The sequence below is a fragment of the Apiospora kogelbergensis genome (genome assembly GCF_038363985.1).
Source record: "Apiospora kogelbergensis strain CBS 113332 chromosome Unknown utg000001l_segment0_segment0, whole genome shotgun sequence".
Classification (NCBI taxonomy): domain Eukaryota; kingdom Fungi; phylum Ascomycota; class Sordariomycetes; order Amphisphaeriales; family Apiosporaceae; genus Apiospora; species Apiospora kogelbergensis.
The window spans coordinates 1,801,039-1,827,198 of record NW_027117418.1 but is presented as its reverse complement, the minus strand read 5'-3'; the positions used below and the strand labels follow the sequence as shown (position 1 = coordinate 1,827,198).

The 26,160-nt window shown below is 55.5% G+C and overlaps 9 protein-coding genes across 9 annotated transcripts; 5 read left to right on the top strand and 4 right to left on the bottom strand.

Moving 5' to 3' along the window:
* Positions 1-783: 783 nt before the first annotated feature.
* PG998_000582 (uncharacterized protein) lies at positions 784-3,722 on the top strand (the record flags this gene model as incomplete). Its single annotated transcript, XM_066867400.1, has 4 exons — positions 784-795; positions 870-2,687; positions 2,740-3,295; positions 3,349-3,722. 4 exons carry the CDS (start codon positions 784-786, stop codon positions 3,720-3,722), a joined length of 2,760 nt encoding a protein of 919 aa, XP_066735815.1.
* A 1,394-nt stretch (positions 3,723-5,116) lies between these two features.
* On the bottom strand, positions 5,117-6,691 carry PG998_000581 (pyruvate dehydrogenase; the record flags this gene model as incomplete). The annotated part of the gene is made up of 1 exon (XM_066867399.1): positions 5,117-6,691. The coding sequence occupies one exon, from the start codon at positions 6,689-6,691 to the stop codon at positions 5,117-5,119; it is 1,575 nt and encodes a 524-aa protein (XP_066735814.1).
* Positions 6,692-10,017: 3,326 nt separating this feature from the next.
* PG998_000580 (uncharacterized protein) lies at positions 10,018-13,628 on the top strand (the record flags this gene model as incomplete). The annotated part of the gene is made up of 3 exons (XM_066867398.1): positions 10,018-10,202; positions 10,339-12,612; positions 12,671-13,628. The coding sequence occupies 3 exons, from the start codon at positions 10,018-10,020 to the stop codon at positions 13,626-13,628; spliced, it is 3,417 nt and encodes a 1,138-aa protein (XP_066735813.1).
* A 725-nt stretch (positions 13,629-14,353) lies between these two features.
* On the bottom strand, positions 14,354-14,842 carry PG998_000579 (putative dolichol phosphate-mannose biosynthesis regulatory protein; the record flags this gene model as incomplete). Its single annotated transcript, XM_066867397.1, has 3 exons — positions 14,354-14,538; positions 14,604-14,688; positions 14,840-14,842. 3 exons carry the CDS (start codon positions 14,840-14,842, stop codon positions 14,354-14,356), a joined length of 273 nt encoding a protein of 90 aa, XP_066735812.1.
* A 579-nt stretch (positions 14,843-15,421) lies between these two features.
* PG998_000578 (uncharacterized protein) lies at positions 15,422-18,064 on the top strand (the record flags this gene model as incomplete). The annotated part of the gene is made up of 3 exons (XM_066867396.1): positions 15,422-17,515; positions 17,575-17,630; positions 17,692-18,064. The coding sequence occupies 3 exons, from the start codon at positions 15,422-15,424 to the stop codon at positions 18,062-18,064; spliced, it is 2,523 nt and encodes an 840-aa protein (XP_066735811.1).
* A 444-nt stretch (positions 18,065-18,508) lies between these two features.
* PG998_000577 (uncharacterized protein) lies at positions 18,509-19,843 on the top strand (the record flags this gene model as incomplete). The annotated part of the gene is made up of 1 exon (XM_066867395.1): positions 18,509-19,843. The coding sequence occupies one exon, from the start codon at positions 18,509-18,511 to the stop codon at positions 19,841-19,843; it is 1,335 nt and encodes a 444-aa protein (XP_066735810.1).
* A 558-nt stretch (positions 19,844-20,401) lies between these two features.
* Positions 20,402-22,026, bottom strand: PG998_000576 (tRNA-dihydrouridine synthase 1; the record flags this gene model as incomplete). The annotated part of the gene is made up of 2 exons (XM_066867394.1): positions 20,402-21,928; positions 22,006-22,026. The coding sequence occupies 2 exons, from the start codon at positions 22,024-22,026 to the stop codon at positions 20,402-20,404; spliced, it is 1,548 nt and encodes a 515-aa protein (XP_066735809.1).
* A 653-nt stretch (positions 22,027-22,679) lies between these two features.
* PG998_000575 (uncharacterized protein) lies at positions 22,680-23,986 on the top strand (the record flags this gene model as incomplete). The annotated part of the gene is made up of 2 exons (XM_066867393.1): positions 22,680-23,020; positions 23,110-23,986. 2 exons carry the CDS (start codon positions 22,680-22,682, stop codon positions 23,984-23,986), a joined length of 1,218 nt encoding a protein of 405 aa, XP_066735808.1.
* An 898-nt stretch (positions 23,987-24,884) lies between these two features.
* PG998_000574 (uncharacterized protein) lies at positions 24,885-25,187 on the bottom strand (the record flags this gene model as incomplete). Its single annotated transcript, XM_066867392.1, has 1 exon — positions 24,885-25,187. The coding sequence occupies one exon, from the start codon at positions 25,185-25,187 to the stop codon at positions 24,885-24,887; it is 303 nt and encodes a 100-aa protein (XP_066735807.1).
* Positions 25,188-26,160: the final 973 nt, after the last annotated feature.

Below are 26,160 nucleotides of genomic sequence, written 5' to 3'. Positions count from 1 at the left end.
TCTAGCCGCTTCCCGACTTTGCATACGGCAACCAGTAGAACGCGCAGCAGCATCGCTCGCTAGAACACCACAGCTTGTCGCACGGCACGCTGCTCTACACCGCTGCTTACTGACGCCCAACAACGAAGGCATTGCCTATCCGAACGCATCGCATCGCATCGCACCGTACCGAATCGTGTCGACCATACACTAATACTGGCGTCTGCTGCTGGTTGTATATTTCCGAGAGAGACGAACGGCCGACAAGGTCCAAGGCACCAGGCTCCCCACAAAAGAGCAACCTCATTTGTTGCACGCTTGTTTGTATTGTAGCTTCTTGCGAGCCAACACCCGGGGTACACAACAGTGTCGAAGCTTGGTATGTGAATCTCTCCTGCAAACTAAGCTGCCCGCAATGGCTCGTCCATTGTTTTGAGGAAAAAGCAAGTCTTGGGCCCTAGTGCGCCGACTGAAGACAATGAAACCATATGTTTTCTTGCCTATGCCCATCAAACCTGCTTGCCAGCCTGGCCAAGCCTTTCCCAAGATAGCCTCTGTTTGCCTTGGGCCGCCAAATGCTAACGTATTTCACTGCCCTCTACAGATTGGATCACCTTGCGCGCAAAGCCCATCGCGTAGCTCCTCTGTATATATTCACTTGACCCAAGCGTTCGCTGTGCGTACATAAAGAACGCTTCGACGCTACGAATACTCGACGCATTATCGGTAGACAATACTCTTGCTGGCCTCGGAGAATAGCTGTACATATCAGCGTGAACATTTTACTCGGAGGAATACCACATCATGGCGACTGCTGTAAGTATCTTCATTCACGAATTTCACCTTGCGGACTATTTTGGCCATCCCAATCAGTACCTGACAAATAACAGTCGTTCCAGGCTCCTACTCGATTTAATACATTTGGCAGTGTAGGCGCAAAACCGCCAACTGCAGACAAGATGTCTAAAGGCTCTGGACAGCCTTTCGCGGACACAACGTGGCGTTCCGACAGTATATGGGCAAACAAATATGGAGGCGCATTCGGTAGGGACACATCGGGGTCTCGAGTTAAAACAGAGACCTCTGACCCTTCAATAACTAGAATAGTGGCTAAACATGAGGCAATAGGCACAGATGATGTTTCGCCCACAGCACCTTCGGGCTCCGCCCAGCTTAATCACCAATCCGAAGCCGAACCTCGGGTGCCCAGCAGCGGGCCGCGCGGTAGCTTCTGGAATAGCCAAGATAACATGTCACACGGACGAGCAGCCTCGGGGAACACCTCACCAAGCGTATCTCGCGACAATATGGTAGACTCTCAGTACTTTGGATCGCGCTCTGCTGTTGGTCAGAACGGAAACCCTCTCTCAGGGCTGTCGAAGTCGCAGACAAGACTTAACCCCTCGTCGGTGCCATTCAATAACTCCCAGATGTTTGATGGCGAACTGGACAGCACGCAATTTCCATCACAGGCGAAATACCCCTTCGACCAGCCCACTGCTTCGTTTCATCGCGGGTCTCAGGATCAAGGCTTTGCCAACCCACGCTTAAGTCGCGATGGTAGCGGTCTTCTAAACTCGCGGTCATCGGATTTCGGCCAACAGGCGTCAGGGGCAATGTCGCAGTATGCTTTTGACGCATCCATGGCCAACAATGCTTCTTTGAACTCGAATCGGCCAGCGATGGCCCACCAATCGATATCGTTTCCTCTCAATGGCGTTTCTCAGCGAGGCCGCGGTGCTGCTGAGCAAGACATGGCAACTTTATTCAAGAACTCGATGTCTCTGGACGATCCCTACGAGGCTGATCCTCACGGCTATGGCAATCCCGGCCCGCAATCTTCCCAGCTGAACCCCGGGTCTCAAGCATGGTCTCAAGAGTACGAGAACCCCGGGCGCTCTTTTGCATCTGGCTACCAACAAGACAGCTTCGCCGACCAAGTTCCTGGGGCATACTATGGCCCCAAGAGAGGCTCGGTTGACCGCAACTCTCCTGCTGCGAGCGTCCACCGGGCCGGTTTCAACAGCCCTCGTTTTGCCCCTGGCCCGAACCCTCGGTCAGACGCGTACCTGAGTAGGCCTGGCTCATCCCGCAATTCGGTTCTTGGACAGGATATCGATCGTTCCCAAGGATCTTCACAATTTGTGTCTCAGAGCCCGCAGTTCTATCCTAACAACCAGTACTACAGTCCGAATGTTACTTCACAGTACGGCCCTCAGCCCACTCATTACGATATATACGGTCAGAATGCAGGTTACCGAAACCCAATGTCAATCCCGCCGTATGGCATGCCGATGAGTGCATACATGCCTGGTATGAACGCACCGGCGCGGTCCAGCAGAGACACCGATCCAGGAAGAGGCATCCGTAGTCAAACGCTCGAGGAGTTCAGAGCGAACAATAAGTCGAGCAAGCGCTATGATCTGAAGGATATCTATGAACACATTGTTGAATTCAGCGGAGATCAACATGGGTCACGCTTCATTCAGGAGAAGCTACAGACGGCGAATAGCGACGAGAAGGACCAGGTTTTCCGGGAAATCGAAGCCAACGCCCTGCAGTTGATGAAAGATGTCTTTGGCAACTATGTCATCCAGAAGTTCTTTGAGCATGGCAACCAGGTGCAGAAGAAAATCATTGCAGGAAAGATGAAGGGGAAGGTTGCCGAGTTGTCCACCCAGATGTACGCATGTCGCGTCGTTCAAAAGGTCGGTTCTTTCCTGTCGCCCCTGATACTGAGTTGATACTTACAGACAATAGGCATTGGAGCATGTACTCGTTGAGCAGCAAGAAGAGATCGTCGAGGAGCTGAAACCCGATATCATGCGCATCGTCAAGGATCAAAACGGCAATCACGTCGTGCAGAAGATTATTTCCATGGTCCCCAGGATGTGCGTACCATTCATGATGAACACTTTCCGTGGCCATGTCCATTCTCTAGCTGCACACAACTACGGTTGCCGGGTGATTCAGCGTATGCTTGAGCAGGGTACAGAAGTAGAGAGAAAGGAACTCATGGACGAGGTTCACTCGTGCATCCCTCATCTCATCTCCGACCAATTCGGCAATTATGTTGCTCAGCACATCGTCGTCCAAGGATCCCCCGAGAACAGATCCAAGATCATTCGTCTCGTTGTAGACGAACTGATCAACCTGTCCAAGCACAAGTTCGCATCAAATGTTGTCGAAAAGTGTATTGAATACGGCACACTCGAGGATCGAAAGGCGATCAGAATCAAGCTTACGACTCCTTCGTCTGACGGCACCAGCCCTTTGCAGGCAATGATGAGGGACCAATTTGGCAACTACGTCATCCGTGAGTCTACACCCCGACAACTCGATATACGTACGAACTAACAATGGCCACAGAAAAAATGCTGAAGACGCTGAAAGGCGAGGACCGCGCCTCGTTTGTTACGCACTTGACCCCTGAAGTGGAGTCCGCGAAGAAGAACGCCCCCAGTCGCCAGGTTACTGCTGTTGAGGGCCTAATCAACAATCCAGACGAGATCGAATCCACTGACATGGCCCAGCCAGCCTCACCTGGCTTACAACTCGATGTCAACTCAGTCTCACCGACTCCGGGTCTTACAACGGAGCACAACAGCCCTGATAGTAGCAGCCCGCCCAGCACTAATTCCTGTGCCGAGGAAGAGGTCGTACATGATCACTCTCGGGCTAAAATCGCGGCAGCTGAGGGTCAGCCTCAACTGGTTGTCCAAGTTGATGAAGCTGAGCGATAGAGTATACTCCATGGCTCCTAATTTCCATGATCGATCTTCGCGAACCGGACCACTTGATTATGGCAAATATAACAATCAACACCTTTATTCTTCAAAAGAGCTGCGCAACATCAACGAACATAACATGGAACCCTTCACCGGATGCAAGGACATCTGGTCTGACCTCCCCCATCGTTTGGTCCAGTTATAACTCTTATCTCTCGTTTTTGGTCGAACAGATTGCATTTGCAGCTGTGTCGACAAGAAGCTGGGAGAGCTTCGTTCTACACCATGGCACATAATGGCTAATTTTCGGTTTATACGGTCTGTTCTTTACACATGGGTATCTACATATTCACACATTGCCTGGACATTGCACCACGAACGTCACATCATATACATTTACGGCTGGTTCACGACGAGACTCTTCATACGAGTTTCACGTCTCGTAGAGGGTGTCTTATGAAGGGCATGGCGAAGGAAATTCATAGGGGCACAAAGGCGCGAATGGGGTTTTTTGTACTTCATGTTTCTTCTTACGACGTGTATTTGGCTTGGAATTTTCACTTGGACACAAAGAAATGGGGGAAAACACGACCATCCGCAAATACGGCAAAGGGTTTTCGGAATGGACAAAAAGGGACACAAGGCGCATATACTCCTAGGCTCTGGTTTTGAGGGATTGGTCTTCACGGCGTTTCCATGTTGTTAGGTCTGATTTTCCTCGTGGGAAAGGGGGTGCACACCACCAACCAACCCAACAGCGGGTGATGCTAAGAAGCGTAGAATGCTTTTTTATCTTTCCAGCAGAGAAGGGAGAAGAGAGGGCGCTCTGGGGTGTTCAATGTTTCCATCCTCAGGCTGGCGGCATTTTAGACAGACAAATAGAGAGACAGAGAGATGACCAATGTCTAGTGTGCACCTTCTGACTTTACCCAACTCGATCATAATACGCGTTCAATGGCTTCCTGTCGGCGAAATGATTGCAGGCGATTTAGTGGACATAGCCCAAGTAACTTCTTCGCCGCTGGCCCGCCCATCGTCGTGGTCGGCGTGGTGAGTATAGATTTATGGTGGTGGTACACAAGTAACATTTGTATTACAGTCCAAGTTTGCTTCTTGCTTGTTGCGGCAGGGCGACCAAACATCTAGACTCCTAGCAGCGCATGCGATTGTATAACTGTATCCATAGATGAGCCATATCAAGGTTACTAATGAATGCAATTGTGTGGCTTAAGTACCTCAACTGTCTCCTTTTTCCTTTCTCTGGCGAAACTTCCTTTTTGCTCTTATCCCTCCGTATTGACCCTCTTCACTTCTTGGAAAGCACTCATTCTCCTGCTGAGTATCGAGTCCATGTTCATCCACATACGCCATGGCTGATGTGGTGGTGGCCGACCAGATTTCGCCCCTTTCTAATGGTTATCCCCAAAGAAGACGACCTGCACCGTCATGTCGTCCCGGATGTATCTGGCGGCAGGGCTGGTGAAAGTCAAAGCTCCGCGAACGAGCTCGTCACGAGCCCCTCCGAGTCCGTTGCGCATCAGGTGGACGGCGGCGTTGGGGTCCTGGAAAGTGCTGAAGTCACTGTCGTACCGGCAGGCAATGTCGCCAAACACCGTGGGCGACTGTTTCCCCGTCGCTGGCGGCGCAGCCGAAGATGGCTTGCTGCCCTTTGGGTCCTTCTTCCAGTCACACCAGCGGCCCACCAGATCGACCGCCTCCTCGCTCGACATGGTGTCCCAGAGGCCGTCGGTCGCCAGGATCATGAAGCTGGGCGCCTCGGGGAGCTTGACCGTCGACACCACGGGCAGGGCCGTTAGGTACGGGCCCGTCTTGTACCCGCTGTATCTAACAGACGAGGGCAGGGCCGTGGCGTTGTACTCCCTTCTAAGACGCGCGCGTAGGTCCTTGTCCCACTTCCAGCCGCCGTCGCCGAACGTGCGCGCAGGCTGCATGCCCCAGATCCGGCCGCCGGCGAGGATCTGCGGCTCGTCGGGGAACTTCTTGCGGATGCGGTCCTTCTCGTCCTCGTTGGCGCCCGTCTGGTCGACCGTCTCGAACGTCGCCGTCCACTTTTTCTCGGCGTTGTCCTTGCTGCCCACGACGGCGCGGCAATCGCCGGTGGAGGCGATATGCAGCGACTTAGTCGTCGGGTTGTATAGCGCCAGCAAGGCGCAGGACCCCGCGAAGCCCGGCTCAAGCCGCCGGATCTTGTCGGGGAACGAGTGGTCGCCCTCGATGGTCGCCTGGGCGCTCGTGATGAGCATGTCGTCTAGCCGGGTGAAGGCCGTCTGCAGGGCCTGGTTTATGTCGGCGTCGGTGGGGTTTTTGCTGTGGATGTCCTGCAGCGCCTTCTTGACGAACGGCATCAGCTGCTTGGTGAGCAGCGCCGACGTCTGCCACCCGCAGTGGCCGTCGAAGACGGCCCAGGCCATCCAGTCCTCTTCCTTCTCCTTACTACCGTCCTTCCAAGGATTCGAGAATCGACCGTGTAGGTACGCGTCCTCGCAGGGGCTGTTGCTGGCGAGCTGCGCGACATCGTAGTCGGCCACGCTGCTGACGGTGCCGGCGGCGTACGACGAGGCGCCCTCGTTGAGCATCCTGGTGACGTCTTCGGCCGACGGCGCGGGCGTGTACTTGACCTCGTCGTGTCGCCATCCCTGGTGGTCGTCGAGGTTGGGGACGACGCCCGCCGTGGTGGCGCGGGCAGTGCTTCTGCTACTGCTCCAGGGCAGCTTTGCGGCAACGAAATCGCTAAAATCATCAATCTGATCTTTGAACATCCAGGCCGTGCCGATGCCAATCGCCATGCTAAGGGACCACTTGACGACTTCGTATTGCGTGCTTCCTAGACGCTTTGGGCCGGGGCCGCCGCCGCCGCCGCTAGAACTGAACCGAATCCCGCGAGCGGCGCGGCCGGGTTTGCTGGTACCGTTCAGCAGCGGGCGCCACTGGTTGTGGCCTCGATTGAGAAGCCGACGCGACATCATGATGCACCCGTTCCTGGCTGGTGGCGATTCACGGGATTTGGTGATGTTGAAGGATATATTTAGTGTCGTGGACGGCGAGTGGGTTATGTCAACATGTACGCGTTATCCCAAGGGCGAAAGACAGGTGGTTGGAGTTTGGGAAGCTGTGCGTTTTGACCATTGCGCAATCAGACCAGACGTGATCGATTCATCATCCCCCCAAACCAACTCACCAGGAAACGATGCTTCAGTCATACAATATTAGGAACTCGCGATATCTCGTAATCTCGAGCAGGAACAACTCATAACACTTTGATTGTTTTCAGCGGCAGTCGTTGCTCACAACGCTATTATACGTACACTATGGGAGAGCCACATTCACACCTCGCGCTTACCACAACCATAGGATTGCATGGATGTTCGATGCTTCCTTTCGCGCGCTGTCATCAGTTTGTATCTTCACATTTCTGCTGAGATATCACCGTAGTTTGGTAGCAGGGAAATCGCCAGGTGTACCCTCTTTGCCCCAGTACACTCGTTACATGTACCGATGAAAAGCAACTGTGTATGAGCGGATGATTCAGTGAAACGCGTCTGTAATGAACCCATTTCTTCGTGTCGTTATACTTATATGAGAATCTTTTCTTCCTTCTTGAGAACATGGCATGCGTGTGAAGAGGAACGGCCTAGATAAAGGGTCCTCGATGCCGGCTCCATTCCCGGGTAGACGGACAGGCATCTGGCGAGATCAAAAGCTGGTTTGCGACGGCACGAGGACAATCTACTCGCTAACAGCAAGAAACGAGAACCAGACATATCACCCTTCGACCGTCTTCCATGTTCCATTCTTCGCTTACTAGCGGGGCAATGAATATATATGGTAGATTGCTGTCCAACTAGTTTATTAGTCTCCCTCGTCGGCCAGAGGTGGCCGGAGGGCTAGAGCCGTCAGCTGACTCCGTGGCACCCCCTCCATCTCGACGTCCCAGGTGTCCGGTGGGGGATGTCACGCAGAGGGTGGTTACGGCGGCTAGGCCATGTCAGGCACGGGCAAGATGCCTGCATGTAGGTAAACGAAGGTGTGTGGCCACGCAACGCGCGTGCTCATTACCATCATCAGCAAGAAAACGTGCCCCCATACTTTTTGTACAAAGATAGATAGGGTTGTTGTCGAAAGCATAAGAAGAAAGAAGGATAGAAAGAGAGTTCTCTACAGCAGCCCCCCATAATGTACATTCGCGCCCGGCGATGACGCAATGGCGTTTGGGGGTCACCAGAAGGATGATTTCGGGGCGCTCGTTCTTGGAGGACATTGGCATTCCTACGAGCCAACCACGGGGGACAGAAGCTACTAGCCAGAGAGCTTCTTCTTGTTTCCAAAACCTAGCTAACATGTTGAGGCAAGTCACAAGTCGTCATTTTCCGATAAGAAATAGGTACTTATAGTACCTTTGTCGCCCAACAAAAGTGGCATGCGATAGGCGATGGCGATGGATGAAAGAGTGGCCGGAAACATTAGCGTCCGAATGTCGCTGTTTCACTGGAGGTTATCTGCTTGGCTCTTGGCGGTCTCCGCAAGCATGCATCACCTCAGCAGCCAACACGCCTTACAGAATGGAAGGTCTCAGCTGTACCAGGTCCAAGGACCAGTACTATTGAGGCCGTATCACGAAGACGGCTAGGCTGGTTTGATGCATCGGCATACATACTGTAGGAGGACACAGTGAGCTGTTCTTCTGGAATGGTATGCGATATGGAAAGGGGGCAAGGCGTTATGAATAGGGCAATGATTAAACTGTAGGCGATTAGTATGTGATGCTAGCACCCCGCGCTACAGCTAGCAAAGGGAGATCTACCCTTCTAAACGTTCCAATCTGCCAATGCCGGGCCCCTCGGCAGGGTAGAGGGTTGGGCCTGGGTCCTGGGTACATATCGCGCTGCAGCTGTTATCGTTATCAACCTACCTGCCTACTGTTATCTTGCATAAGCGGGATGCGGTACATACAAGTCCCCCCTCCTTCGTCAGCTGCTGGCGCTGGCTCCGTTCCAAGATGATGGAATCTCGAACATGCATTACGGACAACCTTGGGCGCATGCCTAATGCATGTGTAATGCTCAGTGCCCAGGAGGGAGAGACAGATAGTCAGACAAGACACACTATCGGAAAATGAGGGTACGCTTTAGCGCATGGTCCCTGACAAAGCCCGCCCGCCAACCGCCTACCGCCTACCGCCCATGCTCGCGCTCACCGTGATCGCAGCAGTGCGTAATCTCTCGTGAATGTCCAGTCTGGCTGTTGGCCCTCGGCTGAGAGTCCGTAGACAGTTCACAATCCCATCCCACCCCCTATGCGCCCAAGCCCAAGCCCATGACTGCCACCTGCGAGCAGTCAGGCACAGGGCAATTCATTAGACGATCCCGACTCCTCCCCCCCTAGCAGGTCCCAGTTTGTACCCATCACCCATCAATAGCCCGTACTGCAGCCTGCAACCCCCTCACGATCCCTGTGAGTCGTCCGGCCTGGCTGCCCCGCCTCCACGAACGAAGGTAGCACGTACCTCTGTGACTTGTCCTGCCTGGGCTGGGCCTCTGGGCCTCTGACTGCCTGCCCTTACGTACTTGTCATCGGCCATCGTGGGGACCTCGTGGCCGCCGGTCTGACTTACCTCCATCCACCCATCCATCATCCGTCGAATCAATCATCCATCAGTTCCCCTGTTTTGGTTGCTGCTTTGTTATTGCCTCTCTCTCTCTCTCGAGGTTGCTTGCTTGACCTCTCTTCTCTCCTTCTATCCATCTCTCTTTGTCTCCTGTCTCTCTCCACCCATTTTACTTTGACATCATTCAACCAAAGACAATCCCCCATAGTTTCCGGTTTCCTTGCACTACTACAATCCATACTTCCTCTCTCTGTGTGTGAATAACTTGCATCTGTCGGCATCTCTTTCTTTGGCCATCCTTTTGCAAAGCGTAGATAATACTTTCTCTATTCGGCTGTGCTGGATTCTTTCACTCCTTTGTCCACGGCCTGCACCTGCACCTGCACCGACCCCTCACCTCGGCTTGTTACTCATTCGAGCGCGTACCGTAGCTTCGCGCCGACGTCGCATTCGTCTCCTATCCCGGCCAACAACCCATTAGAAAGACCACCAACCACCACCACCCCAACCCATACCCGATCGTATACTGCTCTAGAAAACGATACGACCGGCCCTCACGAGCAATAGTTGTAATCGCGAGTTCGTTGCGACGGTTTCTGTATCTGTCTTAGGACGGGGCTCTTTCAGGAGCTCCTTTGCTGGGCGAGCAGGCAACTGCCCCAGCAACCTGGTACACGTCTTTGAATGCCTGGTTCGTCTCTCCGCGATCCTTCCCCTCCCTCTTCCTCCACGGGAAGAAAAGGAGGCCGTAAACAAAAGCAGAGGCTTACTCAGGCTGCCTCGGATGCAGGTTCAAAGAAGAAAGACAAGAATGTCAAAGATGGTGGTGGGGTTGTCGCCGCGGTGACAAGACAGGCTACCAAGTTCTCGTACGTGTCAACCCTATTCTATATGTTTGTTATTGCCGGCCTGGCTAGTACAAGCGTCACTGTGTGCACAGGCTGGCTACCCTCGTCGTTGTCGTGAAGAAGTCCCTGAGTCTGACCTATTGCATGTTCCTTGCAGAAATGGCAGCACCCCGAGGGAGCCGGCTTCACTGCCTGAGTCTCCCCCTAGTCCTGCCCAGACCCCCGAGTTGAAGCCTGCCGCACCCGAGACCATACCGGCAGATAGAAACTCGGCCGTGGCAGTCTCTCCGCTTTTAGATGCTGTTTCGGGAACATCGATAGCTACGAGTACGGCACCCAGCATGAGTGAGTGGGCAAGACACCACGGGGCACTGGCCGGGTCACCCAACCTCATTAGCATCATGGGCGAGTCACCGCCGACTCAACCGTCGTCATACGAGGATCCGCGAGGACCACCACAGCCGTGGATGCAGCAGAAAGCTTACGTTAATAATTTCACACCTGCCTCTGTCTCCCCGCCGATTGCGGCAAGACGCCCTTTGAGCTTCCAGCTGAATGCCCAGTTTCCTACCAACGACTTGCGATCTCAAGCATCATCACCTCCAGGTGGGAGGAGAAGTTCGATGCATTCACCCTATCCACAAGCAAGGCTGGGATCCCACCCGCCTCTGCCTCACCAGACTCAACCCCACTTCTACGGTACCCCGGAACTGGATATCGACTCCAAACTGGGGTTGAAGGCTGGAGATAGAGGCTATTACTTTGGTTTCGATACGTTGTCAAGTCCTAGCATTAACTACGCATCCGGCAGTACCAATGTGGTCCTTGCTGGTTATGAAGGAGGACTTGACATATACGCTGTCTCTAAGCGTGGAATAGAGGTTCTGACCAGTCTGAAAGGACTGCGAGGTGGCGTCTATCAAGCAAAGATTTTGCCGTGGCATGGCACTGGAGATCAACACAACATCTTCCCGCTCATTGCTGTTGCCATCCATGGCCCTGTCGTATCCAACAGTGTATCGGATGCTTCATCAGAGGTACAATACGAAGCGGGAGCCAGTCCTCGCATGGGCAGTGCTAGCCCTGTGCCGCCTGATGCTAACCAGCGCCAAGGCAATGCTGGTAAATCAGTATCAACTATTGAAGCGTATCAAACCACCGTTGAGATATACTCTCTGCGCACAAACGCTCGTATCTGCACCCTGTTACAAGCACCGAGGATTCCGGTGAAGACTTCGGTACAGAACCCTATCCCCAAACGACCATCTCCGACCGGCGCCCTTCAGATTCATGCGGATGGAGGCAATATCGTCGTTGCTTCCGGAACGACCGGCGAATGTTGGATCTTTAAACAAGCCAAAGGGCCGTCAGATATGGGCGTAGAGTTTCGATGCGCAGGCAAAGTGTGGACATGCTTGCAGCACGCACAAAAGGACGACTCGACACCAGAAGAAGAGACAGGCCGAAGCCCAAGCCCTTTGCGGTCAAACCCACAATCGCCGATCCTAGCAATCCGTGGAAGGTGGCTCGCATATTGCCCTCCGCCCTCGTCGTCAACGATTGCACTTAACGCAACAATCGGAGTTCTCATCGATGGCAAGGCCCCAGGCTTGTCTTCAGCGACATCGCCTGTTGTGCCGATAGAGAGCTGCGGTGTTGACCAGCCTCTCTCGGATGGTGTGATGAATCGAATCATGCGAGAGACAACTCAAGAGGTTATCCAAGGGGCTAAGTGGGTAGGTAAGCAGAGCATGCAGCTCTGGAACAATTACTGGAAGCAGCCTAGTCCCCAGTCTCAACCACGATCTGGTTCTGTTGGGTCGCCGCCATGGGGCCCAACATATCCGAGTCGAGCAGATACGTCAGTATTCCCACCAACTTACGGGGTTTCTGGCCAGGCTGTCACTAAAGATCCTGGCTTGGTTTCCATTGTCGACTTGCAGTTGCTGGAGTACTCGACAACAGTCCATCACGCGGCCACGTTCAAGGCTCCGCTTGGCTGCAGTTTCTTGTCGTTATCGCCAACAGGACTGTCCCTTTTCACCGCCAGCAGCAAAGGAGATGTCCAGACCGTGTGGGATCTCATGCGCATTCAGTACAGCAAATCTTCGTCTCTGCAAAACTCGCAACCAGTTGGGGGACACTGTTCGCGCGTAAGACAAGTCGCCCAGTTCTCACGCATGACGGTTGCTCGCATAGTCGACGTGGCTTGGTCCAAGCCAAATGGAGAGCGGATCGCCATGGTCACAGAAAGAGGCACTGTGCATCTTCTTGATATGCCAGCAAGCGCCTATACCTGGCCTCCTCCACGAAGACGGACCAAAGAGCCAGAGCAAGGCACAGGCACGCCTGAGACAGCCCCTTCTGCCGTGTCTATGGCATCGAATGCCCTCAGCACTGCTTATGGTGCAGCGCGGCCCCCTGATCGCTCGTCGACGTCAAAGCAGCTCCAACGCCCAGAATACGTCCAGATTAATGGATCACGCCAGTTACGGTGGCAAGGTTCTTGCGGCTGGTATCAGCCACTCCCTTGGCAATGCGGGAACGGCCATCAACCATCTGCGCCAGAACGGAGAGAACCGCGTCAGTCTGCCGAACAGCGGTCAGATTCCAAGTCTGTCATGCGTAACTTGGATGGCTGGTCGAAAATACCCTACGCTGGCAGTCATCGGCGACGGTCTGGTACGGGTATTCGCCACCAAGGGTCGCAAATCGACTTCGAGCAAAGACAAGACTCGCTTCCCCCGTGGCAACATGTACAAGGACTATCGGCTCAAAGGCCTTTCGGACGATGTCATTGCTCCGACAATCAGACAGCTTCTTAGCGACGCGGAGGAGGATCTGGATATCACGCCTGGTGACTTTGAGGGCGGGAATACACTTGTTCTGAAGCCGCGGTCGCGACCAAACGAGTTGGAGCTTAGCCCTGAGGCATCGATACCACAAGCCGAGATAGAGTCCAGTGCCCCATACCAACCTTTCCACACCGATAGGCGAGTGGCTTTGTTCGAGTACAATGTCGTTGATTCTGATCCAACCGTTTCTGCTATTACACAACTAATGGATTCAACATCTTTGGAGGAAGCCCAGGCTCCCGCCCGCGGGAAGAGTAGCAAAAAGGGACGTGTGCAGAAACTTCAGTCATTGAAGACGCCTAGATCGGCAGGCAGAGCAGAGGCTTGGGCCTTTGGACAGAGCATCAGTGCCGTCAAGGTCGAGACTGGGCCACCGGTCACGGTTGAGGATGACTTTAGCGACAGCACGGCTGATCACCGCGCATTGCCTGCCTCGGCTATGGAGCGAGTTATGCAAGTGGGCGAGAACGACGAGCAGATTGTGGTGACGACTCGGCGCCGAAGAGGAGGTAACCGTATGTCTGACGCCGAGGAAGACGGATTCTTCGAGGATGACTGCGAGGTCCTCGACTTCGCGGACCAGAGAGTCTGAGTGCGAGCGAGAGAGCGAGAGAGCGAGAGAGCGAGCGAGCAGCGGGGCCAGGGAGATGTTGACCATACACGGCCAACATAGGCGCGAGCGTTTCTTCGCGGACGTTGACATAGATACACTTCAGGGGCGAGTTGGCTAGGAAGGGCTCGGCGTTTGCACACTGCATTTGAGAGATGATTATGGGCGAGTCTTGAGATGCGGCCGAAGTGGAGAGCGCATAGAATATTTGCTTGATATCACCACTCACTTGGCTTGAATCAGGATTGGATTTGATGGGAGTACAGAGTCTTGATTGCATGCATAAGGAGCCGCCGGACGACGAAGACGAAGACGTCTAGAGGCGGTATACACTCCCCAACAGACCAGGGAGAGTCACACAGAAGTCAATAGATACCATAAAGCCATATCTGGCTGCGAATGCCAGTGTGAACCTGCAACGTTTTCTCATTCCTTTTTTTCTTTTACATTTGCGCGTTACTATAGCACCGTAAACTTGTGATTAAGGGGTTTCCAGGCCAAGAAAGATATTCTCGGCCTCTCCTCATGCGTGATCAGTTGCTCTGTCCGGTGTGTTGCTTGCAACCCCATGACCAGTATATAGTTGCCAGCGTCGTCCAACCACTAACATCTATCTCTCACCCTCAGGGTAGGGCAGGGCAGAGCAGGACAGATCCGCCGGCCCCCCTATATTTTATTATTCCAAGCTCGTTTCGTCCCCATCCAGCTTAAGCCTTCTTCTTGGCAGCGGCCTTGGCCTTGGCGGCCTTCTTTTGGTTGCTGCGGATCATGACGACGCTCAGGAAGGAGCCGACGACGGCGGAGCCGAGAAGGACCAGGACGACAGGTATCCGGATGGCCCAGACGCGCGGGGGAAAACGTTCTGGAGCGGGTGGTCCGAGTCGACAAAGGGCTGTGCGAAAGCGTAAGCGAATGTGGCCACGAGAGAGCGAGAGAAAGGGTTGTTTGGTTTGTTACGTACCATGAGCAGAGTCCAGACGGAGTAGTAGATGAAAACGAAGGAGGCGGCCAAGAGCATGGCGAGGCCGACGAGTTTGTCGAGCTGCAGTAGCGATAACGCCAAGTTAGTTTCATCATGTTTATCACTTTTTAACGGTATCCAAGCAAACAACTTTGGGGATCTCAAGGGGGAGGACCTGGGGGGGGCTCGCGGTGGTTCGGGACAGGAATCTCGGGTTTACAACCAAACGTACCATTGTCAATTAAAAGCCTAAAGTTCTATCCTTCCTAAGAGGAGTGTAGTGGGAAAGCGAGAGGACCGGACAAATCGAGGATGGTTGGCAGTTGTCGTCGAGGAGAAATTGGGTAAAGGATAGGAAGGAGGTGGGTAGGATACGAAATAGTAGCAGAGGGTCGAATCGCAATGGTGTCCCTGGATTGATTGAACGGACACGGACAGGACAGCTGAAGGTAAATTGGACGTCGCGACCGTACCACAACGGAACAGCTCTGTGCTGGATACGGTTAGCCTAGAGTGTTGTTCGAGTTGTCCAAGGCGTCCAAGGCGTCCAAGGTGTCCAAGGTATCCAAAGTATGACCCCCAAGGCCCCATAATTCCTTCCGCCTGGACATTATTTCCAAAAAGAGAGCTTCGGTCTGGGAAGCCTCGTGTCGCATCAGAAGATAGCCATCACTTCTCTCCCAGAACCGGAAAAAGAAAAACAACAAACTTCCGACGACGCCCCTTCTCGACCACAACAGACTTCAAAGGACGAGCCTCTGGGCTCTATCCTCTTTTCTGATCCATCGTCTGTCAAATCCTTGAATCCGGCGCCATGGCTTCGCGATCGCGATCGCCCTCGCCTCGACGCGATGGCGGAGGAGAACGACGACGGCCCCGAAATGGCGGCGACAGCTATCGTCCCGGAGGAGGTGGTCGCCCATCGGCACCAGAGAACAACGAGGCGCCGCGTCGCCGCTCACCGCCGCGCAGACGAGAACCCGTGCCCGAACCGACCGCCGAGGAGAAGCAGGCTGCCGCTAAGGCCGAGTACGAGAAGCTGCTGAATGCGCGCAGTGGTGGTCTCTACATCCCGCCTGCCCGCCTGCGTGCCCTTCAGGCCCAGATCACCGACAAGACGAGCAAGGAGTACCAGAAGATGGCTTGGGAGGCGCTGAAGAAGTCCATCAACGGTCTCATCAACAAGGTCAACATCGGCAACATCAAGGCCATCGTCCCCGAGATCTTCAACGAGAACCTGATCCGCGGCCGCGGCCTCTTCTGCCGTTCCGTCATGAAGGCCCAGGCTTCTAGTCTGCCCTTCACCCCCATCTACGCCGCCTTCGCCGCCATCATCAACACCAAGCTTCCACAGGTGGGCGAGCTGCTGGTCAAGCGGCTGATTATGCAGTTCCGGAAAGCCTTCCGGCGCAACGACAAGGCCGTCTGCCTGAGCTCGGCCATGTTTATTGCCCACCTCGTCAACCAGCAAGTCGTCCACGAGATGCTGGCCGCCCAGATGCTGCTGCTCCTTCTGCAGAAGCCCACCGACGACAGCGTCGAGATCGCCGTCGGCCTGCTCAAGGAAGTCGGCGCTCACCTCGAAGACATGAACCCTGCCATCGCCAATGCTGTCTACGAGCAGGCACGCAACATTCTTCATACCGCCGAGATCGAGACGCGTACACAGTACATGGTGGAAGTGCTATTCGAGGTCCGGAAAAACAAGTACAAGGACAACCCGGCTGTCAAGGAGGAACTCGACCTGCTGAACGAGGAAGATATGATCACGCATAGGTTCGATCTGGATGCCGAGATCGACGTGCAGGATACGCTGAACATCTTCAAATTCGACGCCGACTGGGAAGAGAATGAGGCGGCCTACAAGAAGCTCAGAGCCGAGATCCTAGGCGAAGGCAGCGACTATGACGACGATGAAGACGACGACGACGAAGATGAAAGTTCCGACGAAGAGGAGGACCAGGAACAGCGGGCTGTGGAGATCAAGGACCAGAGCAATACGGACCTCGTAAATCTACGGAGAACCATCTACCTTACCATCATGTCTTCTATAGACCCCGAAGAAGGCGTCCACAAGCTCATGCGCGTGAACCTCCCTCCTGGCCAGGAGCCCGAGTTACCATCCATGATTGTGGAGTGTTGTTCGCAGGAAAAGACCTACACAAAGTACTTCGGCTTCTTGGCCGAGCGCTTCAGCAAGATCAACCGGATGTGGCAGGATCTGTTCGAGAAGCTGTTCGCCGAAAAATACCTGACGATCCATCGGTACGAGACCAACCGACTGCGAAACGTGGCTCGGGTGTTTGGCCATCTTTTCGGCACAGATGCCATTGGCTGGCATGCGTTATCCTGCGTCCATCTCAATGAGGACGAGACCACCTCGGCGTCGCGTATCTTTATCAAGATCATGTTCCAAGAGATGTCGGAAGAGATGGGAATGGTGAAGTTACAGAGTCGCATGAAGGACGAGACGCTGCAGCCGTATCTGGAGGGTCTTTTCCCGCACGACAACGCCCGAAATATCCGGTTTTCCATCAACTACTTCACCAGTATCGGCATGGGTGCTCTTACCGAGGAGATGCGAGAATTCCTTGCGAATATGCCCAAGCCCGCGTTGCCTGCGCCCGCTGCCGCGGACCATTCGGATTCCGACTCGGTTTCAAGCTACTCGTCGTACACTGGCTCGTCTTATTCCTCTCGGTCTCGGTCGCGTACTCCCCCTCGCCGGGCATTGGATAGGGGCCGCTCACTCTCTCGTACACCCGCTAAACGGGGCAGGGCTGCATCCTACAGCCGCAGCAGGAGCTTTTCTCGGTCACCCTCGTACTCGCGCTCGCGCTCTCGATCGAGGTCTCGTGACGTATCGCGGAGCCCCCCTCGCAAGGCCGCGCGCAGAGATTCTCACTCGGTAAGCCCGCCACCACGTCGTGGTGGCCGTCGTGACGACAGCTACTCACGATCTCGAAGTCGGTCGCGTTCCCCTGCCCGTGGGAAAGCGCCGGTCCGAGCTCGGTCCTACAGCAGTCGGTCTCGTAGTCTCTCTCGGTCGCGATCCCGGTCTTACACACCGTCACGTTCGCGCAGTCCGCCACCACGAAACGGTGGTGCCCCTGCGGCTCGTGGCCGACGCGATTCTTACTCGGCCAGTCCGCCTCGGCGCAGACAGCCGGTCCGCCGGGGCAGTAGCTACTCGCGCTCTCCTTCGCCACCGGCGCAGCGCCGCGGCCGTCCCGTGTCGCGATCCGTCAGCCCCCTTCCCGTCAGACGGAGGAGAAACTCGAGCAGTGCGAGCAGCGGCGGTGGTGCGCCGCGCAAGCGTCGGCACAGCACCGTCAGCCGGTCGCCGAGTCCAGATGGCGGCGCGCCGGTGGGTAAGCGGAGACGGTATAGCACTGTAAGCCAGGATCAGGACGGTGGTGCCCCCGTGGAAAACCGTGTCAAGCAGGAGGGTAGATAATAAGATTGGATGGAATGGGACAGTGGAATTATCTGTCTACAAGATTGTATCAGTAATTATGACATAAATTTAGCATGCGGCGGAACAATATCATCTACAGATTATTTGCCTGAGCTGAATTATTTATTCCGGTGTCTTTCTTGGTCCCTCCACAAATTCCGTCTTGTTTTATCTTAGCGCTTTCTCTTCCTCCAACGTGACCGGGGTTGCGACAGATAAACAAGGATTCGTGGCTGCAGACAAGAATCTCAACACTCCGTACTTTCCGGCCTCGTTGCATATATCCAGCTGGCTGCATCCGGCCTGCTTCATTTATCAACTTTTTTACATTGACCTGCCGGAACCTCGACCGACAAGAGAGTCGTTCCAAAATCCAATACACTCTGCAACTATGGTAAGTGACAAGACACATCACAAGACACATCACACAGATTTGGTGCGGACATGCTGACCACCGCATTGTCGTTGCAGGCAACCGGCACCAAGTATGCCCTGGTCGCCGTCTTCGTCGCCTGCAGCGCTTTTGGCGGCTGGACGGCCCTGGGCTCGACCAAGACGACGGGGCTCGGCGCCCTGATTGAGGCCGTCGGCGCCGGCGAGCGGGCGGCGTTCCCGGGCGGGCCGGAACCCTTCAAGCGCGTCTGGTCGGGCCTGGCGCCCGTCGACGGCATGCTCAACATGATGGTGGGCTTCTTCTCGGCCATCATCGACGGCACGGCCGTGGATGGGCGAGAAACGGAAGACTGGAACAGCCTCTTGTTCTACGCCTGGGGCATGGCCCAGTTCGTCGCCGGCTGGTCTATGCTGCTGCTCGAGTCGCTGCGCGTCGGCAACCGCGGCCGCCTCGTTAGTTATGTCGGGCTCGCCGGCATGCTGTTCCAGACCGGCACCTGGACCGTCTTCTGCCCGCTCTACCTGGCGCTGCACCTGCTCACGAGCCCCGTGGCGTCGCTGCCCCGCGGGGACGGCCCGCGCGCCCGCCGCGTCCTGTTCGTCCTGCTCTGGGACATGGCCCTGCTGCCCGCCGTCGTGACGCTGACCGACACGCTGCCCGCCATCATCATGAGCGCCCCCGCCTCCCTGGGCCTCGCGACCTCGGCCTCGGCCCACTACAAGGCCATCGCCTTCTGGCAGTTCTTCCCGCTCTGGAGCGTCTGCCTGATGGCCTTCCTGAACCCGCTATGCGCCTTCCTCTTCGGCTCCCTCCTCCCCGTCGACCCCGCCGGCCGCCCCGCCCCGCTGGGCCGCGGCTACCTCACCGGCGTCTCGGGCGTCTACCAGTTCGCCCTGACCGTGTGCGTCGGCGCCCACGCGCCCATCCTGCTGGCCTCGCTCGCCCCCGCCGCCCTGCGCGCCCAGCTGGCGGCCCAGCTGCCCGCCGCGTACGCCCGCCTCCTCGAGACGGCGTCCTTCGCGGGCGTCTTCGTCCCTGCGTCGCCGCTCCACCCGCCCACCGTCGCCGTCGACGGCGCCCGCGCCGCCGCCGCCCACTTCCTCCGCTACGACATGCTGGTCGGCGCCGTGCCGTTCCTGCTGTGGGCCGCGTACCTGCACCAGACGACCGCCAAGGCGCCGCTGGGCGTCCTGCAGCTGGTCCGCAAGGTCGCGTTCTGGGCGCTCGTGGGCGGTGCGTACGCCCCGGCCGTTGCGCTGCTGTGGGAGCGCGACGCCGTCGTGCTCGAGGCGGACGAGCCGCTCAAGGTCGCGGCGGCGGCGGTCGCGTCGACTACGGTAACGAATACCAAGAAGACGAAGACGGAGGGCAAGAAGGGGCAGTGAGGGGAAGGAAAGGAAGGAGATACATCATTAGTGATTATTGGTGTTTGTGTGTTATTTTGGGTATGAGGTAAAAAGAAAAAGGGGCGATGCAGCAGGATGGAGGTGCTCCATGCCTGATCCTCTGTATGTGTAAAACGAGATGAGGTGAGATGACATACGATTCCTTATTGATAGGAAATCGACGGAGGTAAAGAAGACCAACAGACAGGATTGCTCCAAGGGGCGCTGGAAAGGTGGTGGTGGTGTGTAGGCAGTGTAGTCACGCGCCACACCAACGATAGATTACCCGTTTACACTATCATTGCGCAATACTAGCCGCCACTCATTCGCTGTATTCTTCATCTGTGTCATTTTGACTGATTTATTCTCTTGTTAGCTGGTCTATAGTCGTTTTCCAACACGATAAGTTTCACCCCCGTGTTGACCGTGTACTAATATATATATGCTCTATATATGATTTAACCGCAAACGAGCTCGTCGCTGGTGAGCCCGGGGGCCTTGTCATCCATAGGAGGCTCCTTAATGGCTTCTTTCCCGTCCGGCTTGGGGAGTTCCTCCTCATCGACTTTGCTGCTGCTGTCCAGGGGCGCGGCGGCCGCGGCATTGTGCGCCTTTTTGCTGCTGCTTCGCCGCTTCCTCCTCCATCATCTTCTTCTTGTCCTTCTTGCTGAGGCTCAGCGCACCCTTGGCGAGCGCCTCCTTGGGCAGCGGCCTCACGATGGGCTGGACGACCCACCAGGGCCGCTTGCACTGCCTGACCGTTGCCACGGAGCTCTCCGGGTCGTAATCGGGGTCTTCCTCATCCGCTTGGTTATGGTTTTCGGCCTCCTTCGCCTTGTCGCCATTTGCTGCCGTCGCTGCCGCGGAGGGGGGCGGTTTCACCACCACCATATCCGCCTCTATGCTCTGGCCGTCGGTGGCCTCGTACTCGACCAGGCCCTCGGCAACCCGGCGCTCCACCTTCTCCAAGACGTCCTCAAACGCCGCCATGTCCCCCGGCCGCGCCCGGGCCAAGGCGTCGCGGATGTCGGTGTGCTTAGATACGAAGTGCCGCAGCAGGTGGAACAGATGTGGTCGCATGGCCAAAAGGTTGGGATCTGTGCAAGGCTTCGGTTTGCCGCCGCCCTCCTTCTTCCGCTTCTTCCTCGCCGGGCCCTCCTCTTCCTCCTCCTCGCCCCCTTCCGTAGCATCGTCCTTCTTTTGAAGCCAGTAGTGTTCGTCGCCGTTCACAAAGAGCGGCCGCCTCGACGGCGGTTCTTGCTGCAGGACGTGCTTGTGGATGATGTTCATGTACCGCCGGAACACGGCGTCGACGCGGTACCCGCCGCGGCCGTCCTTGCCCCGCCAGTACTCGCGCCCCTCCTCGCCGACGGGCGGCGCCGCGCCAAAGATGGCTGGGTCGCTCAGGTTGCCCTCGGCGCTCATGACGGCATCGGCGCCCGTGGCCTCGAGGCACCTCTCGACGTCGCCCGGCTGCAGGACATTGCCATTGGCGAAGATGACGGTCTCCTTTGGCAGGTTCTCGCGCAGGTATCGGATGTACGACCAATCGGCGACACCCGTGAGGTGGCCCTTCTGCTCGCGCCGGCGGCCGTGGACGGTGACGATGCTGGCGCCCGCGTCGAGGACCATCTTGGCGTACGCAAGCGTCTTCTCCTTGGTCTCGAGCACGCGGATCTTGGCAGTCACGGGGACGGACAAGTTGTTATAGAGGTTGTTGATGAGGCGGAAGATCAGGTCCTGGTCCTCCTGCAGGAAAGCGCCGTAGTGGCCCTTGCGGGCGATGCCTTGCGGGCAACCCAGGTTCAGATCGACGGCATCGCAGTAGGGCGCAGCGTGGCGAGCGGCGGCGAGGAGGTGCGCGGGGTCGTTGGCGCAGAACTGCACGAAGAGGGGGCGGTCGAAGGCCGGGTTGCCGTCGAGGTGCAGGGCGGAGGGGTCTTCGGCGGAGACGGTGGACTGGAAATGCGACTCGCGGTATTTGGGCGTTTCCTCGAAGAGACGGGCGTGGAACATGGGCGTGTAAGCGAGGAGTTTGGCATTCTCGGCGGGCGTCATGAAGGAACGAGTGAGCATACGCCAGGCCTGCGGGAGGATTGTCGCATCGAGGTCAGCGGCGCTGCATGATGATGCACTGCGGAGGAAGGGGAAAAGGAACGTACAAACTCGGACTGATCCACCATGGGCGCGACGACGAACTTGGGACTGCCTATACTCTCGTAGAAAGCCCTCCCGTGAAGTTTGGGGGCTTGGCCGCATGGGCGGCGACAGCAGGGTCGGGGTGGGCATTGGAGGCCATAGTCATAGTGGCGAAGCCTCGGACGAGCAATCTCCAATTTGGAGCCGGCCTGCGACGAACACAGAGTTTCCAAGCGACCTCCAGATTGGCTGCTGTCGACTCCTTTGCTGGCGGCGTGAGCAGTCGCAGACGTGAAGTTGTTCGTGGTCGTGAACTTCTGGTCTGTCTGGATTGTTTATTTTTTTTGGTCCTTTGGTTTTTCTTTTTCTTGGAGATGCACAGGGTTCATTCATCCCGCTGTGGGGAAGGGGGAAGGGGAAGGCCTCGATCGACTCCACCCCCATCTCCGTACAAACAAACTGGCGAACCTCCTTGCCTGCAGTCAGTCAGTCTACCGTTCAAACCGCAGAGCCGGCTCGCAATGCCGGCTTTTGATTGGCTGTGCTCGCTAGTGAACTGCCGCATTTGGCATGTCATGATAGTCCTAGTCCTGGCTTACTACACCAAATACGAGGCAAAACGTCTTCGATGACCAATTGCTGCAATCCTGGCAACAACCTCTTCAAACCCTCCCTCTCACGTATCGATCACGCCACGATGCCAGGACCCCACCTGACTCTGAACTTCCTCGCCTTCAGCGCCATCGGGCTCTTCGCCCTATGGGGCATCGTGCTCACCAACGGCACCTTGCCAGCCCTCATCGAAGCTGTAAACGACGGCTTTTATCCCAACGGCTTGCGTATCCATCTCAGATACACCGGCATCGCCCGTGTCGACCATGTGCTCGCCTGCCTTGTGGCATTCTTCCACATTCGCGTCATCGCGCGCGAGGGGCCGCCCATCATGATGGTCCTCGAAGTGGCGGCGACCCTACTCGTCATCAACCTCTTCATCTTGACAGAGAGCCGGCGCAAGGACTCGCGTTCTTGCTTGAAATTGTACGTATACATGTCTGCGTATACATATGACAGCTGGCAAATAAGAAAATGGTTCAATGCGCTTACCATACGTACATCTTCTTATACAGTCCCATGATTTGGGCGTGTCTCAACCACGTCGTCGGAACAGCTGTTGTATTCCCGCTATTTGCCATGTTGTACGTAGGGCAGGGACACCGGAGCGGCACACGACTCATCAATGCAGCAGAGGCGTGGGCGCTGCCCGTGGCCTCCATCGTAACCGTACCCATGCTCGCGCTTCTCATCCTGCCTCGATTATGGTTCGCATTGTCTAGGAGACCTCATCCGTCACCGGAAGGCCAGATCAGCATTCTCCTTTTCTTCCTCTCGCCTGTGCTCTTGGTCGGAACTCAGACTGTCTTGGCCGCCATAATTCGTAACCTCAGCTTACCACCATCTTCTTCTTCCTCACTTACCGTGACCAAGTCGGGAACCACCGCCGCGAGATGCACCCAAATCGCCTACCTCATTCTTGGTCTCCTGAGCGCGACAGCTCACCTAGTAATATGCTATATTGCCCGATTTATCGACAACACCAAACTCTCGAGCGTGTACCTCCCCCACGCCCACGGCCCAACCATCCTGCGTGGCAAGCAAGACATAATCACCAAGGGCGCCCTGCGTTTCTCCCAGTACGACTACATCGTCACATCGGTCATCATCGTAATATTGGGGCTCTACGTCCTCCTTTCTGAGCGGAGGTTGCTAGCTGAGGCAGCCAAGGAGACGTCGCCGGCATCGTCGAATATTACGACGGTTATGGCGGCGTCACCGTATGGATCTGTTTGCGCTTTCCTGGCTACTTCGGCCGTTCTTGGTCCGGGCACCGGGCTCGCCTTTGTTGCCATCCGTAAGGAACAGTTCCTTGTCACTCTGGAGAAGAGCCATGGGCAGGCTGGCAAAGGGTCTAGCCTGGCTGCTTGTTCTGGAAGCACCGTTGGTTAAAAGGGGGCAGTTTTGACATGTATCTCTGTCTACCACAACACCAAGATAAATGACATGATGACATGTTGATATTTCTTAATATATATACCTGAGCGTCAAGTTTACATATAAAACGCCACCTCTCCTACACCTGGCAGACAGTGAGGGACTGAGCACCTGTTTGGATGTGAGGTTTTGAGTTTGCCCCTAACCAAGCTCTCAAGGAGACAAGGGAAAGATATCCTCCCTCTCACCCCTCAAGTGAGTCCCCTTATAAGCCCTATTGCATAGAAATACCCTTGACCGGGTTGGCATAACATAACAATAGTAACTAGGTAGCAGGGTGTCGAGGTCCCGGGTTCGAGCCAGTTCTGGGCTAAGGTCTTCCTGGTTTCATGCATTGCACTCCGCATGATCTTGGATAGCACCAACCACTTGGGTAGAAACTCTGTAGTCTCACCACATTTCCATTCTCCTTCTTAGTAACTACTTAAAGGGAAGAGGGTCCAATTCCCTCTGTGGTTACTTCTTCTCTTTTTATTCTCTTAGCTTCTACAAAGTAACTGCCACAAGCGTGTATCTAATAATATGATGGCAAACAATGTTGGAGGCATCTCGGACACGAGATCTCCATTGCTCGTTGGGAAAAGAGGAATCACCGGCCAGCCTCTGGGACAGGACTGATATTCAGCTGCAAATATATCACCTCCCCGCCCTCCATGTTCCCCGCCCTGGGGGATGCCTCCGCAAAAACCAGCTCGCCAAGTCGAGCCCTTGCAGGGCTTCGACCGAGCCACGGGACCACGTCATCATCGAATCGACATCGACCCTCGATCAAGCGCACGAAGGTTGCCGAACAGGGGGCCCGCCGCTGACGACACGTCCTCCTGGACACGCGCACACACCGAGAAGGCATGCTTCAGGCATGTCGATCTCGGAAAGGCTTACGACCACTTGTGGTGAGCCTTGATACCAGGGGAGCGGTGACAGCTGGGGAGGCGGCGCCGTGCTCCTTCTCCGCCCTGACAACCCCGAAGAAACAACACTTGATCAAGGCTTGTGTCGAAACCGGTAGCGGATTGAATGACCGACGTGGCATAAATAGGGTCACCGCAAAACTGGGGAGTTGGGTGTCCATCTCGACGTTATCCTGCTCTTCTTCTGGAAGTCCTTGCGCCAGGCCTTGACGATCGGCAAGCTTGCGGCACCAGGCTATGCGCATGATGAGGTTGCTGTGGCGTGAGCAAATTCCAGGTGGGAAGACAGAAAAAAGGGTATGATATAGAGAGGTACTATGGATCATGTTCACGTTTGAGTATTACAGTTTCTTACATGTTGTGCCGACTGTTTCTGGGGTTCTCTGTCTCGCAGTAATTTCTCCTTACACACATGGAAAGATTGTTATTTGTTTTCTTGATGCTATTCTTCTATAGTTTACTACGTAAGCCATGTGATGTTGAGATGGCCATGACCCGAGTGTTCGTCAGAGAAGCAATGTGCTACTAGTCCGTCTTCCCAAAATAGGGATCCCGTTCTCTCAACTCCTCTATTCGGGAACTTAGATAAATGAAGCACACTTCAAGAACGAGTCCTTACATAAGAACCTAAAGAAGCCCCGAATATATGGCCGGGACGGTGTAACCACCTAATGGGGCAAGGAAAACGGGTCTGGCTCTACTCTACTCTTTACCTCGTATCTGGGTAAAAGCCCACCCACCGGTTTCTGTCCGCCTCTCCACGCTTCAGCTTTAGCCGCAGGGTTTAGCTTAGAGTTCTTGACCCAAACCAAAGGGTCGCAGGTCGTATCGACACAAGCCTCTGTATCTCTCCCCCTCCCCCCGCTTGCCTGCTTGATCTACTGCAAGAAGCAAGAAGAAGAGCCCACCTGTACCTGCTTGTATGCATGCGTGTCACAGTGCACGACACGGCGCCACTGGAGAGTGCAGAGCGATGAAGAGGTGAGAAGGAGGGAGAAGGAAAAAGAACAAGTGTACATAGGAAGACGCGCCAAGCAGAGAAAAGACCCTCCGTTGTCTATCGGTGGCGGGGGGGTCCCCATGAAGTAGGTGGTAGTATAGAAGATAAATCTTGGAAACGTATGTCGCGAACCTTGGCAATCCCTGCTTCTCGGGTGCTATAAGACCCTGATTATATAAGGATCCCGAAATTGTGACCCAAACAACGGGTTATGCGCT